Source organism: Atractosteus spatula, chromosome 2 (assembly GCF_055471065.1).
Source record: "Atractosteus spatula isolate fAtrSpa1 chromosome 2, fAtrSpa1.hap1, whole genome shotgun sequence".
NCBI classification, from domain to species: Eukaryota; Metazoa; Chordata; class Actinopteri; order Semionotiformes; family Lepisosteidae; genus Atractosteus; species Atractosteus spatula.
The window spans coordinates 32,293,858-32,309,279 of NC_142707.1; the positions used below are offsets into that span (position 1 = coordinate 32,293,858).

At 38.8% G+C, this 15,422-nt stretch overlaps 1 protein-coding gene across 1 annotated transcript in view; it reads left to right on the top strand.

The window, feature by feature from the left end:
* LOC148839567 (nesprin-1-like) overlaps positions 1-15,422 on the top strand; it is a 219,048-nt gene that overhangs the window by 110,591 nt on the left and 93,035 nt on the right. Inside the window, exons 66-75 of the mRNA XM_088908442.1 lie at positions 1,720-1,890; positions 5,376-5,702; positions 6,282-6,434; positions 8,121-8,288; positions 9,118-9,294; positions 9,425-9,571; positions 10,238-10,363; positions 10,477-10,653; positions 12,190-12,455; positions 12,666-14,826. Of these exons, the coding sequence (XP_088764568.1) occupies positions 1,720-1,890; positions 5,376-5,702; positions 6,282-6,434; positions 8,121-8,288; positions 9,118-9,294; positions 9,425-9,571; positions 10,238-10,363; positions 10,477-10,653; positions 12,190-12,455; positions 12,666-14,826 (3,873 nt within the window). The remainder of the gene's footprint in view (positions 1-1,719; positions 1,891-5,375; positions 5,703-6,281; positions 6,435-8,120; positions 8,289-9,117; positions 9,295-9,424; positions 9,572-10,237; positions 10,364-10,476; positions 10,654-12,189; positions 12,456-12,665; positions 14,827-15,422) is intronic.

Below are 15,422 nucleotides of genomic sequence, written 5' to 3' on the forward strand. Positions count from 1 at the left end.
AAAGTGATCCATGCTAGAAATGAAATTGTTATATACTGTATATAGTACAAATTGTGCATATTACATTGAGAATTCTGAGCTGCTGGAAGCTACTCATGAAGCCATTTGGTGTTAATGTACTGTAGATTGGTCGATGTCCTCATCAAAACAGTATGGGGAAGCAATAAAATGTGTGGAATTTGAATCGAGGGATGTAAAGGTCGAGCTTTCCAATGCTTTAGTAAGACCTTACATAAACTGTTTTGTTCAAATTCTTTTGTTCACCATAACACAAAAAGAAGAGGTTCCTTTTAAAATTCCTTTAGAAGAGATTCAAAGCAACAAGAATGATGTCTGGTCTCAGGGGATTGTCATGTACAGACCCAACTAAACCTCTTTAATCCAGAATCAAGGAGAGAGAGAGGAGATTTCTTTCAAGCATACTCTGCCGAGCAAACATAGGGCCACAGTTTCAGACTCTGAAGGAAAGAGGGACTGGCAGAGAAATGTATGGATTCCTTATCAAGATGGACAAAATAGCCTCCTTAACTTTAACCTTTCTTAGATAAAATACAATATGAACAGTTACTAAAACTTGGTATGAAATAGCTTTAGGTATTTCAATAAATATCTTCTAGAACCCATTTCTAGTACACTAGTTATTTTTAATAATAAAATTCTGTAGAGCAGATAATTTATTTTATGGTATTAAAACACTCTTAGGAGCTATTTACCCACAATAAAAACATTTGCCTGTATTTTTTTGCTATATGAGCAAAATACAGTATACAACAAAGAAAGATCAATGGGAGAGCTGGTAAACCTATGAACTAACCAGAACACTTGCTCTTATACTGGGAGTGCGAATGAAAGCAGCACCTTGGGGATAAGCAGAAGGCTTATTTAGCACCTATAACAACACCTTGTCTATCACCTTGTCAAAATTGTAATTATCCTCTGTGAAATTTATCCTTTGTGTACATCTGCCATATGCATCTTAATTGTGTGTGGTTCACACTGATAAAAAATTATATATATAGCAATAGGTAATACTTGGCAGATTCAGGCATGGATAAGTCTTGTAAAGTAGCTAAATAGTAGTTAAAAAATTTAGTGCTTCTTCAATTTACTATTCTAGAGGTTGATTTGAGAGAATGTAGGGCAGGGTTATAGAGGGAATGCATTTTAGGCCAAGAGTTTTGAGAAGCCTGCTGTAACCCTGTTTACTAAAGTTTATATTTGCCTCAGCCCTGTTCCAACGAGAAGACAATCTTTAGCAGACCGCTTTTCCAAACTCTTGATCCAGAAAATACACCCTCGATAACTAAGCCCCACATTCTGTCACATTTTGCTGAAGCATGTTCCAGGTGTGCTAAAATATAGATTTTATTTAGAAAAATCGGCTGTTTCCCCTCCTTTAGCAAACTATTTCATTTTAGTTCAGGTGGGTAGCTGCGTCAGCATGCATAGGGTGCAAAGGAACAAGTAAAAGGTTTATTCCATGCTGACAAGAGAAGAAAGAAAACAAAACGTTTTGGCCGTGGAGCCTTCCTCAGGTGTGAGAAGGTTCCACAGCCGAAACGTTACGTTTTCTTTCTTTTCTTGTCAGCATGGAATAAACCTATTACTTGTCCTATTTCATTTTAGTTAGCCTTAGGTACATATTTCATAGAAGCTTAATTTTGTAAAATTAGATGGAGCTACAGATTAAAGAACTGTGATTCACTATTTGTTTTTTAGGAGACAATAAAGCAGCTCGAAGAGGAAATCAGAAGTATTGAAGAGGCCAGGAATGTCTTCATCTCCTTCACAGACTGGCTCAGCAATGCGCAGAAGAACTTCAGGGCCGTGGCCGTTGGCATTAATGTGGTTGACCGTGTTGCCATGGAGAGCAAGATGAAGAAACTAGAGGTACAAGTGATAGAAATGGCACTGTTAACAATCTGTCTGTCACTGAGTGTGTGAACTGGAAATTAGTCGTCATGATGGGTTTGTGTGAACAGTCTAGTCCGCCTGACTCAGAACTCTCTCTGTCCCTTCTAAGCATCTGAAATACATGCCAGCTTTTTAACATACTCCATTGTCCACAGCACCATTCACGCTCAAACCATATCAGTTAATTCACAAGAAAATAAATAATAAAATCATTAATCAATATAAATAATTTACTGGTTTGTAGGCAGAACAGGTTCATAACATTTTACATTTTTTCCAGATCAGTCAAATATTTTAGGGTAATTGAATACTCTACATACTATTATACAGGAATCAAATTTGAATAAATTGATTTATTAACAATAATTTGAATACTGATAAATATATGTGAAATTAAAGAGAAATTATTTCATGTAAAACGTTTGTTTTAATTATCTTCCCAAGTTTCAGAGAGCGCCTTGTCACAAACCGTTTCACCATCCATTTTCCTTTAAAACTGGTCAGGTAACATCCCAGGACTACAAAATTTTGAACAACATATTTTTGTGCAAACACAGTCCATCCCTGGTTCATCACGAATCTTTCAGAAACTTTCAGAAATTGCTTGATCAACCACATGCAGCCAAAACTCTGAATTGCTTCATTCCAAAGTCTGTGAAGATGAAATTTGGAAAATGATGATCCAAAATAGTTCCATAACCTGCCTTTTTATTGTTTGACAGTTAGTTGATCAGCACCAAACTTGAAAGGTGTTGTCCCTGGAACAGTACAATTCATTTTCTGAAAATAAGAAAAAAACTATTTCCTATTTTGCCATAAAGCTTTCAGAATTTTCTCAGGACTGGGTCAAGGAATTCCTGTGAAACCAGACAACCATAATCCCTTTCATATTTACAGTGCAGTATGCTGTAGCCTGCCACAATACATTTGAAAAATTGAAATGTCAATTTCCAGCCAATTATAATTGTTTGAAACGAATAATTAACAGATATTAAATAGAAACAGGTAACACATTGCTGCTTGCACTGTCTTGTATGCTGTATTTGGTCTTTGCACTTCTGTTGCTCTTTAGGCTTGGCTGATCACCATTGTATCAATTTATTGTACTGTATCTCGAAACCTAGCTGCATGCTGTAGAATTGTGCTTGAGAGGAAAAAATAAATATCTGAAAATCTTTGCTATAGCAAGTGCAACATCAATACAAAGCGCAGTAGATAACAGGATATTGATTGCTTCTCTAAGAAACAAGCTACAGAGGGCTCATACATAGCTCTTTCAGCTATTTTTGCTAGAGAAAAGATGAAAAACTTCAGTGTTGGGTACCTGGCTCCAGAGACAACTTAATTGCCGCTGACGCCTTGTTTTTGAGTCTTACAACTTCTGCGGAAGATCTTGAAAGCTTTGTTTTTTATTTAAAAATTCCAATGTTTGAAAATAAGCTAGAACTGAGCAACACTGTTTTCTGAGGTACAGAAGATGATTAAATACCGGAAATATTAAAATTATTTTTGATTTCTGAAATATTTTTTTAAGAGCTAGCTTTAACTAAACAACAGTAGTAATATTTAATTCTTCTGTTTTGTAATTAACAGTAAATTCATTTGTGAATTTTTGTTTCTCATTAGAACTCTTTTCATTTTAACTGTAATTAAAGTTATTTTCGTCCAAAAAAGCCCAGCTATTATGCGTTATAGATTTCACAATATGAAGAATAGCTAGAATTAACATTACCACCTGATAACCACAATGAACCAAATGGTGTGTCCTCTCCTGAGCAAACAAAAAAAAGTGTAAAAAGTATTAGCCCACTAGGAGATTTCATTTTGATTCCTTGAACAAGGGTGTTTTTAATGAATACAATCACAAGGATCACTAGTATTTTGGATCACAGGGGGCTCTACTCCCCCTTTGTTTTGACACTTGGCTGTTGCTGATGAAAGGTGGTTGAAATTGTACAAAACCCCCAACAAGGAGGGGGTGGCAGTTGCCATGGAAACTCCTTACCAGACTCATTTTAGAATTTCCTAATTGGCCTTTCCTTCCTTTCAGACACAATAGAACCTCAGAACCAAACAGTGCAGTGTCAATACCCTGACAGATTTCAAAACAAGTACCTAAGAGCTAGTCTTTAATCTTATTGCTTTACCTTCATGAGCACCATACAATTACTTTGTAATAATGGCCTATGTAATAAACCACAGAGTGAACAGAGGGGCATATGTTGTTTAAGGATGCAGCAATACAAAATGAACAAGAATGGGGTTAATTATAAGAAATAATCAAATTCAATGACAGTTCCCATACACTTAAATTTGCAAGTGTCTCAGACTGCCTCAAACTTCAAAAACATCGCACTGATCTCTGGAAATACCTTTATTAATTTGTGTAACATAAATAATTTTTATACAGATTTCCAGCTTACACTCTGAGATGTCCACATCTTGATTCATGATTGAATAATTTCTGGAACAGACAACAGGGTGGTGCACTTGTTAGCATTGCTGCGGCCCAGGGCTCACATCTTTGGGTGCTATCTACGTGGAGTTTGCATGTTCTCCCAGAGTTTGCACAGGTTTCAGCCAAGTGCTCCAGCTTCCTTCCACAAGCTTAGCTTCTTCATCCAATTCTCAAAACTAAACCGAGAGAGACTCTCCAGCATTGGCACAGAAGTTCTCTATTCAGATCTGACTACAATACTGCATACAGCCAAATCTACCTCTGGTAACCTTTCCACAAAAAGGCCAAACAGTTGGAAATAAATGGTTTATAATGGTAGTCTGGTATGAAGCTCTAATTCACATCACATCTCCTTACTAGTGCTTCTAACAAGGCATCAGTTTCATACAGTAGTTATATTTAAACAGTGTTCTATAACCGGTAAAATCCATGGAAAAATGACTAAACTGAGCAAAGTTTTCCACAAAATTGCATTCTTTTGTTCTGCGAGCTTTATAGTTTTGGCGATTAATTTCTTGCCACTAGTTATCCCATGTCCATGCATCCTTTTGGAACCAATTCTCGAAAACAGATCTGTGTAGGTTAAGAATATATTCCAATATAAACTTTCATGGAGTGGCGCAGTGGTTAGCATTACTGCCTTACAGTGCTGGGGCTCCGGGTTCACTTCCAGGCTGCTGGTTTCCTACAATCTAAAGACATACTGTACTGGTAGGTTAATTGGCTCCTGAGAAATAATTGACCCTGGTGTGACTGTGTGCTTGCTTGCCTCTGTGTGTGCCCTGCATTGAACTGGTGTTCTGCCTTTGTGCCCATTGTGTGCTAGGACAGGTTTCAAATCTTCCACCATCCTGTATTGGATAACATGGTTCGAAAATGGATGGATGGATTTATGAGAATTTAAAGAACTTTGGGTATTTTCAGGAAAAGGTTGAAAATTTATTTGAAGAATATCGAAATGAGAATGGAGACTGTGGATAACCTGTGTGCTGTTTTGGGACAGTCTCTCCAGAGTGACATGGAGCTGGGGCACAGCTTCCTGAAGGCCATGCGGGAGAAGACGGAGAAAGCTGTGGCCTTCCTGGAGGAGTCGGAGGCTGGGCACCTGAGGGGGGAGGTAGACGCCCAGCTGTCACGTTTGGAGGGGCTTGTGGGAGCCCTGCGTGCAGAATACAGTACCCTAGAAAAGTGCATGCTCCTATCTAAGGAGTTCCTGGACAAGTACAAGGCCCAAGCGCAGTGGGTGATGGAGACCCGATCTCTGCTGCACTCGTCTGTCGAGCCCAAAGCCGAGCTCTACGAGAAGAAGGCCCAGTTAGCAAAGTACAAGGTAAAGAAGGTGAAATTTAATTTAGCAGTCTAATTAACAGAAAGTGTTAGTCAGTTCTCATGCTAAAGTAGCAGCTGGTTTGTTTTCCGTGTTTTGTTACTCCTGCTCCCACAGCAAAGTCTGGATCACTTTAGCTAGCTGAATCCCATCTAGCTGAAATCTATTTGGTATTCGTGCTATTATTCTTTTTAGTTGGTTATTTTTTTAAATTTTCTTATGTGGACGACTGTTTTGAGTAACCTGTTAGGCAGTACAAATATAAATAGTACACTGTGCAGAATCTGACTTCTTTAATCAGCTTCTGAAAAAATTGATGAATTTTTTCATGTTTGATCTAAAAGCGCTGTAATAGAACCAATCAAGACTGATTACGTCACTTTTCATGAATGAGGTGAGTTGAACAACAGCAGAATGAAAGAAGTAATTTAGATATTTTTAACTAGTTGGCATTTAGTCATGTCCCATGTGTGTGTTCTGATGTAGGAAGGGGAACATGAAAATCTGAGTGTTTTTATAAGGCTGGTACCCAAAAAACAGGGTAGAAATGACTAAACTAAAAACCCCTTCATTTCCCACCAGACTATCCTACAGACGGTCCTGTCCCACGAGTCCTCGGTGAGATCTGTGATTGAGAAAGGAGAAGCTCTTCTCGAAACTGTTCCCGATCCTTCTATCAGAGACAACATGGTGCGACTAAATGAGGATTTCCAGCAGCTGTGTACCGCAGCCAAGGTGAGCAAATGAGTGGTGTTCAGTTTACTGTACCTGAATATGTTTCTTTTACATGATTAAAACAGCTATTGAAAACTTCATGTTCTAGGGTGATTTAATTCCTGTTACATATTATAAAGTATATAAATAGTATCTGCCATGATAGTATTAGTGTAAGACACCACAGAAAAACAATTAAAAAATTAAGTGACATAACCTAAAAAGTAATTCTAGACTGATAGATCTGACGTCTAATAATCTAAGGTTATGGAAAAGATACAGCAGCTATAACTTAAATTAGAAGATCATTTGTATGTTACTGTAATAGGATTCTCGGAGATACTGTAGCAAAGATTTAAAAATGGTAGCTTTTTCGAAAAACCCGTTAAGAGTTTATTTAAAGCAATAGAGGACCAGATAATTCTATATAGACCATAAAAGTCTAATTGGATATTTAGACTTTCAGAAGGCTCTTACTCATAACAGACTAAATCTCAAATTGAAGATGATATGTATTTAAGAATATACAACTATTTAAATCAAGAACCGGGTAATGAATAGGGAATACATTTACCTGGTGAATACTTCAATTGGGGTGATGTACTGTAGTAGAGCACTGCAGGGATCCATTGTAGGGGTACTGCTCTATTATTATTAAATAATATTAATAATACTAAAGTGTCACTTTTGACACAAACCTCACTCAGTCACTCAGTCCACACCATCCCTAATTTTGAGCATAATATTGACAGTATTATGCTTCTATAATTATTTGGCAGAATGTTATTACAGGGGCTGGGTAGTTTGTTTAGACTGATGCTAATATACAGTAGATGAAGCAAAATCCTAGCAAAGCTTAAAGGAAAACCCACTTCAGCCGAAATCTACACTCGACTCAGAATAAGAAGATGAATGTCCTTGAGTGGCCAGTCAAATTCCTGCCTTGAATCCCACTGCTGTCCATAAGTGATTCCCAACAAATTTGAGAGCGCTTTAGCAAATCTGACGAGAAGATTTGCACTATTCTGGTTTGCAAAGTTGGTAGAGATTTACTCAGGAAGACTTGTAGCTTTAATTGTTGCACGAGGTGCAGTCAATATCACTCCAGTGAAAGGGTGTAAATATTATTATTATTATTTATTATTATTATGATGATGATATTCTTGGCTCCTTGTGTGATCTGTTTATTTAAAAAATCAATAAATAGACATTTGAACAAAAAAGTGGACATGGACATCTTATTGTCTGGCAGAAAAAAAAAAAATCCCTAATTGTACTCTGAATTTGAACTACTTTAAAGCATAACTTTAAGCATTTTTAATGAAAGACTGCCAACGGCCTTAAGCTTTCTCTGTCACTCACCCTTAGTATGGAAATTCAGTCTTTGCTTTAATCTACTGTTAATCTAGTCAAACGCAGGAATAGTCCTACTCCCAATCCTAATCTATAATATTTCACATTCCTTGTTTCTATTTTACCAGTGCTCAATTTATTTTTTAATTTGTGGCAACAGTATGTTTCTAAAAGTCTCGCTTAAACATATTTTTAAATGTTTCACACGTTGAAGTGCTAAATCTTTTTATTTCTTCAGGAGGGGAATTGTGCTATTGTTTTTAAAAGGCACATTGCTGATAAATCAGGCGTAGATCATTTAGCAGAAGGTAGTCTGGTTTTCAGTGTGGCTGTGTTTTTGTGGCTGTGCTGCAGACACACGTGCAGACTCTGGCTGGGCGAGTGAAGGAGCATGAAGCCTACAACACCGAGCTGCAGGAGGTGGAGAAATGGCTGCTGCAAATGTCCAGCAGGCTGGTGACCTCAGACACCACGCAGAGCAGAAACCTGGAGATGGCAACCCAACAGCTGGCTAGACACAAGGTGAACACTACAGGCGCTGCCGATCAAATGGTCTCTAATGGGTTTTTTCCTCCAATCTGAAACATTAACACTACACTCACTCTCACTATTTGCTTCTGTCTTGCTGAAACATGACAGGAACAAATGGTGCTTAAAATGGGGCTTTATTTGTGCTTGATTCATTTACTGCTGCTAAGGTTAATTACATAGACTACAAGGCCTCTCCAGATGTTATCATCCTATGCAAGAATTCTGTTTTTATTTTACTGTTACCAATGTGACGTATAAATAAGTATATGTAGAATTGCATTGTCTACACAGTGATGTAGGTGTGACACTTCTGTGTGAATATGGCTGTATGTTAAAAATCAATTGATGCTATAGTGTAAAAAAGAAACACACTTACTAATGTATCTGAAAATACATTGTAATCAGCATTGGCAGATTTTACTTAGGTTTACCATAGCTATGATTGTCATACAGTCTGATGTGAGCAAATAATAAAAAAAGACGTTCTTGAAATCTAAGGTTCTTGTTCATTTTTGAAGCATAACCTTAGAAAATACAGGCCAAAGTGGATTAGTAACAAATGAATCCAACTCTTACTGGTACTGTAATTCTTTTAGAACATAACAAAAGAAACCAAAGATGTAAAGAAATGTCACATTAAAAAGGTGCACATTTTTTTTTACCAGGAGATTAATCTCTGAAAACAAGTCTTGCTGCTTACCTATGATTATATTACTGTAAGAATGTGGTGTGTTACAACATTAAGTACTGTAATACTTCAGAGATCCGTGATGGGAAGTTTCCTTCAAAGTAGTGATTTCCTACGCGTGTGTCTTTTCAGGCAATAATGGAGGAGATTGCTGGTTTTGAGGAATGTTTAACAAGTCTGAAGGAGAAGGGAGATAACCTTGTTGCCAGCTGCACGGAGCATCTTCAAGGAAAGATCAAACAGCCGATTCAAGCCCAGCAGCAGGGGACGAGAGACAGCTACTCTGCCATCTGCAGCACGGCCCAGCGTGTGAGTCCAGCTCTGCCAGCATGCCGCCCCAGGGAGCAGCTCCTTGTCAAGAGCGATTGGCAGTCTGTCGCTGGGGCTTGAATCACGGAGCAGAAAGGCCAGAGGTGATGCTCTCTCGCTTTGTTTGCAGGTGTACCAGAGCCTTGACCGAGAGCTTCAGAAGCACGTCAGTCACCAGGACACGCTGCAGCAGGTCGAGATGTGGCTTTCCACTGTCCATGAAGAGCTACGGTTGCACTCCCAGCCCCCTTTCAGTCTGCAGGAATCGCTGAAACAGGTACTCTGTTCAATAGACAGCACGGAAGAACGAGATACTATGTTTAAACTCTACATTCCTCTCTTTCTTGACCTCCTATTAAATATTTTATAGTGCACTTATGTTCACTTTCATACATTGCTGACAGCTTGCGAAACAGCAGTAGGGCATGTTTTGAAGTGTGGTGATTGTAATCACTCACTAATGAGTAAGATGCTTAACTGGGATAGACCAGCTGCACTGTTTGCTCACTTATGGGATTACACACATTGTAAATGGAGAATAAGAACTGTTTAAAGAAACCCATTGGAGTTCTTACATGGTAGCTGAAAACAGTGTCTAAGCATTACTTAGAAAAAAAGATAGACTGATGGTAGTTACTGTATAACGATGGTAATCTACAATGTTTATTCTGACCTATGTTTAAGAGAGATTAGTAAACATCATAGCTAGAATCTGGGATTCTAACAACGTATGCATGAAGAATAGTTAAACCGGTAACAAATTTTGTGTTTCAGTGTTTTCAGTTCGAAAGTATCCAATAAACCGTTTAATGCATCTATGGAAATAAAATAAGATTAATTTTAGATCTTCACCCACTGCAGTCCTTTTGATCAGAATACAGAAGCTATATGAGCTGGAAGGCGTTCGATAATTCATCATGGTTTTGTATTTCTGCCTGTACAGATGAAACACTACAGAGCACTACAGGAACAGGCCAGCACTTACCTGGACCTTGTCTGCTCAGTGTGTGACCTGTCAGACGAAGCCGTTCAAAACGCTGCAAGAGAAATTCAAACCATAAAACAAATGGTAAGGTGGGACATTCAAGAAACAGGATACAGTTTTTTAAAGAGCACAATATTAGCATAAAATGGATTGTTTTAAGTGTACCGTGTTTACTGTTCATATTGTTGTTGTTTCAGATAGAGGAAAGGATGTTGAAAACTCAAGAACTGGCCCAAAGCTGGGAGGAAATCAAGCAGCAGAAGTCAGAGCTCATGAGCCATTTCCAAGATCTAGAGCAGCAGCTCCGGACCCTCAGCAGGAGACCCGCAGAACTTGAGATAAAGATTGCCCAGAACATGCTGGTTCAAGTGCAGGTAGGAAACTGTGGGATGGTTTCACAGAATTTCTTCCTTCTAGATATGTAAAACTCATGACTTGTGAAAAGCTATACAGTATATATGTACCAACTAGAAAGAAGTGTGCTATCAAAATACAAAATTTGGCATCCCTGCAAGAAAATGAAAGATGTTTCCCTTTGCTAAACATACACTTATGTATTTGGGATTTGGAACTAAAAGAGTGCAGGAAGATAGGGGGTGTGAATAATTGAATATAAAGTAGAATATAAAAATGATCATAAGAAAATGAGCTTGTCTTGAAAGGAAATTAGAAACAAATATTCATTGCACTCCTTCTTACTGTCATGGATTGCAGATTGGGTAACGTTTGGCGCATGTTTTTTTTGTGCACTGGCACAATGAAGTAATAACATAATAGATAAGTGGGAAAGACAAATATGAAGAATCTACACAAAAACACAACATTCACAATTTTTAAGTAAAAATATTGAAAGGAACCTCTTTTCCTATAAATAGAAGATCCTACTCAGTGTCCTAATTAATATGAACCTTTTTCTATATTCCTATCAACATATCGCTAAACAAGATAGAGGTTTACTAAATCAAATGGATACAACAAATAGGAAATATCCATGACCTAGAAACCTAGAGTTGTTCTCATAAATGCTTAAATTACCTGGACATGTTCTGCTCTCTGGTCTGTCAAAAGAGGAGTCCTCTCACAGCTGTTTCTTCTAATGCGTTGCTCTTGCTTTTCTATATGTATTCCCATGATCTTTTATACTGTCATGGGTCCTAATGATCATAAGGCATACTGTAGATAAAGTTTGCTTGTGAACTACAGGACACAAATGGCCATTATGTGCAAGTTCATTTAAAACAAAGGACTGTATACATTTTGTTACCCAAAGGGTTGTGGAAGTAAAGAACAAGCTACCCAGTCAAATTGTTGAAACCTTGGCTCCTTTTGAGAGAAGGCTGAATGAGATCCTTGGATCCATTAATATCCATGGAATATCGAATAGGCTAAATGGCTTAAGAACAGGCTAGATGAATTGAATGGTTTATCTCCTTTGTAACAGTTCTTATGTCCTACATTTCCTGTGGCACACTACACTTAATGATTTATGAGCAATTGGCTAAGTCCTAGTTAAAAATTAATAAATACAGTTGCCTGGCCATCTGATTACAATCCTCAGGGATAAGGTACAGAATAAAAAATGCCCAATAAATCTTAAAGAAGGTGATGTTGTTGGGCAGAAATTCAACATTTTGATGATCTGATGATATAGTTTTAACAATAGAAAAATAACAAAGTCGAGTAGAAAATCTAAACTGTTACACACTGCAGATCCACTCAGATTGATAATGAGATGCAAACTATCTGTAAGTTCAGACAATCATTTTGATGAAGTGTATTGAATGTCTATAAGCCTAAAGCATCTGGTTAAAGGGCAGACTGTACAAAGTTATGCCTCTGTTTCTCACAGATGTTTTTAGCTCCGTTTTTAAACTGCTGCTTGTATTAAGGACTGTTTATTGCCTAAATAGGAATTCAGCCAACATCTGCAGACCAAGCAAGGGATCCTCACCAGAATGACAGAGAGTGTGAACAGGCTTACAGAGGGCCAGGAGTCACCAGAGCATACAGAGATTGGTCACCTGAGCAGCAACTGGCTGGAACTCTGTCATCAAGTGAACAAGCTACTCCATCAGCGACAGGAGGATCTACAGAAGACCAGGGACTACCATGACCAGATCAGTGCTGTTGAGGTGATCTTTGACATGGTGTCCAGAGAGTGGGACAACCTGGCCAGGTAACATTGAACATGTATACTTCTGATCCCTTTGCTGAACCATGGCACAATTAATTGTCCAGAAAATGGCACCACTGGTGCTATTTTCTCTAATGTTACCATTAGAAAGTTTTGAATTCCTTTTATCTTTTCAAGACTGAAGTAATTAATGTTTTAACAATGTTAGCTACTTAATTGTTTCTATTATGCTCATTTTTGCTTACTTCTCAGGACCGATGCTGAAAGCACAGCTGAACACTTAGAAGCACTGAAGAAACTTGCAGCTGTCCTTGAAGAGCAGAGGGGCACCCTTGATGACTTGAAAGAGCACAGGCAAAAAGTGATTCACCGCCTGAACTTAGATGATAAGGAGCTGGTAAAGGAGCAGATAGGACACTTTGAGCAGCGCTGGGCTCAGCTGGAGAGTCTGATTGAGAAGAAGATCCAAGATTCAGTGGTCACTTTGGAGGACATGAGCCAGGTGGAGTCTAGGCTGAAAGAGGCTCGGGAGTGGGCTGAGGAGCAACAGCCAGCCTTATCTGAAGCCATGAAAATGAGCCCCCCTCCAGACCTGGCTCAGAGCTTTCTGTTTGACCATCTCAGTATCTGCAGTGAGCTGGAATCCAAGCAGCTGCTCCTTGGTCAGGCCATGACAGATGCAGACAGAGTAATGACTCACCTTGGACTAAATGAACGCCAGAGGCTTCAGCAACTGATCTCAGAAACCCAAACTGAGGTGGAGTCCCTGAGTGCAAAGGTTATCCAGCGGCGAAAGTACCTGAGCAAAGCTTTCACTGAAAGGACACAGTTCCTCCTGGCTGTAAACCAAGCCATCAGCTGGATTCAACAAAACGAGAAGAAGGCTGTAGCAGAAGAGCACATAGCTCTCTTGCCTGATGACCTGAGCAAGCAAGTTAGGACTTGCAGGAATGTTCAGAGCAGCTTGAAAGCCTACCAGACTGAGCTTACATCCTTGTGGTCTCAGGGAAGGGATCTGATGAAAGATGCCACTGAGGATGAAAAGGCTGAAATATTAACTAAGCTGCAGGAGTTGCAGAACATTTTTGAGACTGCTCTTCAGAAGTGTACTCAAAGGCTGCAGGAGCTGGAGAAAGTGCTGGTGTCCAGAAAATACTTCAGAGTGGATCTGGATAAAACTTGCCAGTGGTTGAAACAGGCCGACATTGTAACATTTCCTGAGATTAACCTCATGAATGAAGACACAGAGCTGTATGTGCAACTCGACAAATACCAGAAAATATTAGAGCAGGCTACTGAATATGAAAATCTCCTTTTGATTGTCCAGAGGACAGGTCAGGAAATACTACCCACTCTTAATGAAGTGGACCACTGTTACTTAGATGAAAAGCTCAATGCTCTCCCACAGCAATACAACAGCATTTTAGCTTTGGCTAAAGAAAAGAGAGAGAAAATTCAACAGGCCATTCTGGGGCGCAAGGAATATGCTTCGTTTATCGAAGTCACAAGTAGGGCATTGAAAGAACTGGAGGAGCAATTTTATAATATAGAAAAACATCCCATTAGCCTTCAGCCTGGAGATATTGTGAATTTGCAGGATGAGTATAAAGCTCTCCTCGATGATCTGATGACCTTGGGCTCGGCTGTGAGTGAACTGAATCAGAAGAAAGAAGGCTTCCGCAGTACTGGTCAACCCTGGCTGCCCGAAGAAATGTCTCGGCTTGTGAGCATGTACACTGGACTCAAAAGGCGGACTGAGCAGAAAGTGAGTTCTTTAGATGAAACCTTGGAATCCTTCAAAGAACACGAAGCTATGGCTGTACAACTGGACACACAGCTGAAGGCCATCAAAGAGGAGCTGGTCAAGGTAAATGGAGAGACTCATTTGGCTGAGGAAAAACTAAAAAACTATCACACCCTGGCCTTCAGTCTTCAAGACGCTAGTTCCCTCCTGAAGAGAATGGTAGAACAGCTGGAGAGCCTGTGTCCACAACTTGACCAAGCTGCCTATCACTCCTCCAGTCAGCAGGCCAATGCCTGGCGAGAGGAGCTGCAGTCCTTGCAGTCTGCCATCGGGGAAATGACAGGAGAGTGTGAGAGCAGGTTTGTGCAAAGCAAAGACTTCCAGACTGAGGTCAGACGAACAATGGACTGGCTCCATCAAGTCAGGGAGGAGATGGATGTTCAGGTCAGTCTGGTTGTAAAAGTGGAGAAGATCCAAGAGGAGATCCGAAAACAGCAGATTGTCCAGGAGGAGGTCCAGTCCAGGCTCCGGATTATGGCTGCCTTAAGCAGCAAAGAAAAGCAGAAATACAGTAGTGCCAATGAGCTTGTCCCAGCTGATGTGGATGCCAGTCTGGAGGAGCTGGCAAAGCTACAGACTGATGTTCAGCAAACCCTGGCCACCAAGCAGGCAAGACTAGATTTCTCTTACATTTTTCTAAATACAGTAATGTCATTTAACTCAAATAAGAAGAAATATACTTTTGAGAATTATGTTAGATGGTAATAGTTATATTAGTAATAGTTATTATCTACTGTATTTATAGATTATTCCTCCATATTTATAGAATAATAGCACAGAATAAAAATTCTACATCTTGTGAATCCAAAATAGGAGAAAAATATAATTTCATTATATATAAGTAACCGTATATACTAAGTCACAATATGTTCCTTAATAATATATTTTTCTTATTGTTTATTAAAGGTTTTTTGCTTGTTTGTTTTGTTTTTAAGAACTAATTTGATATTTTATGTTACAGTAAATCCAGCAGGCAGTATAGTAAAGATCTGTTCAGTCTTTTTTTGTCAAATTTCATAAAGTCCATAAGGTTTTGAAACTGACCTCTGGACTATTTTGAACTAATGTGTTGCCCTATTTCCATAAAAGGTGTACCTAGACAGTTAACTAACCTTTTCCAGAATTATTAGCCTTAAAGATAAGATTCAGAACTTTTGTAGTTTTGTTTGACTTGCTAATCTTCTTGACCCTTTTTTGTGCATTAA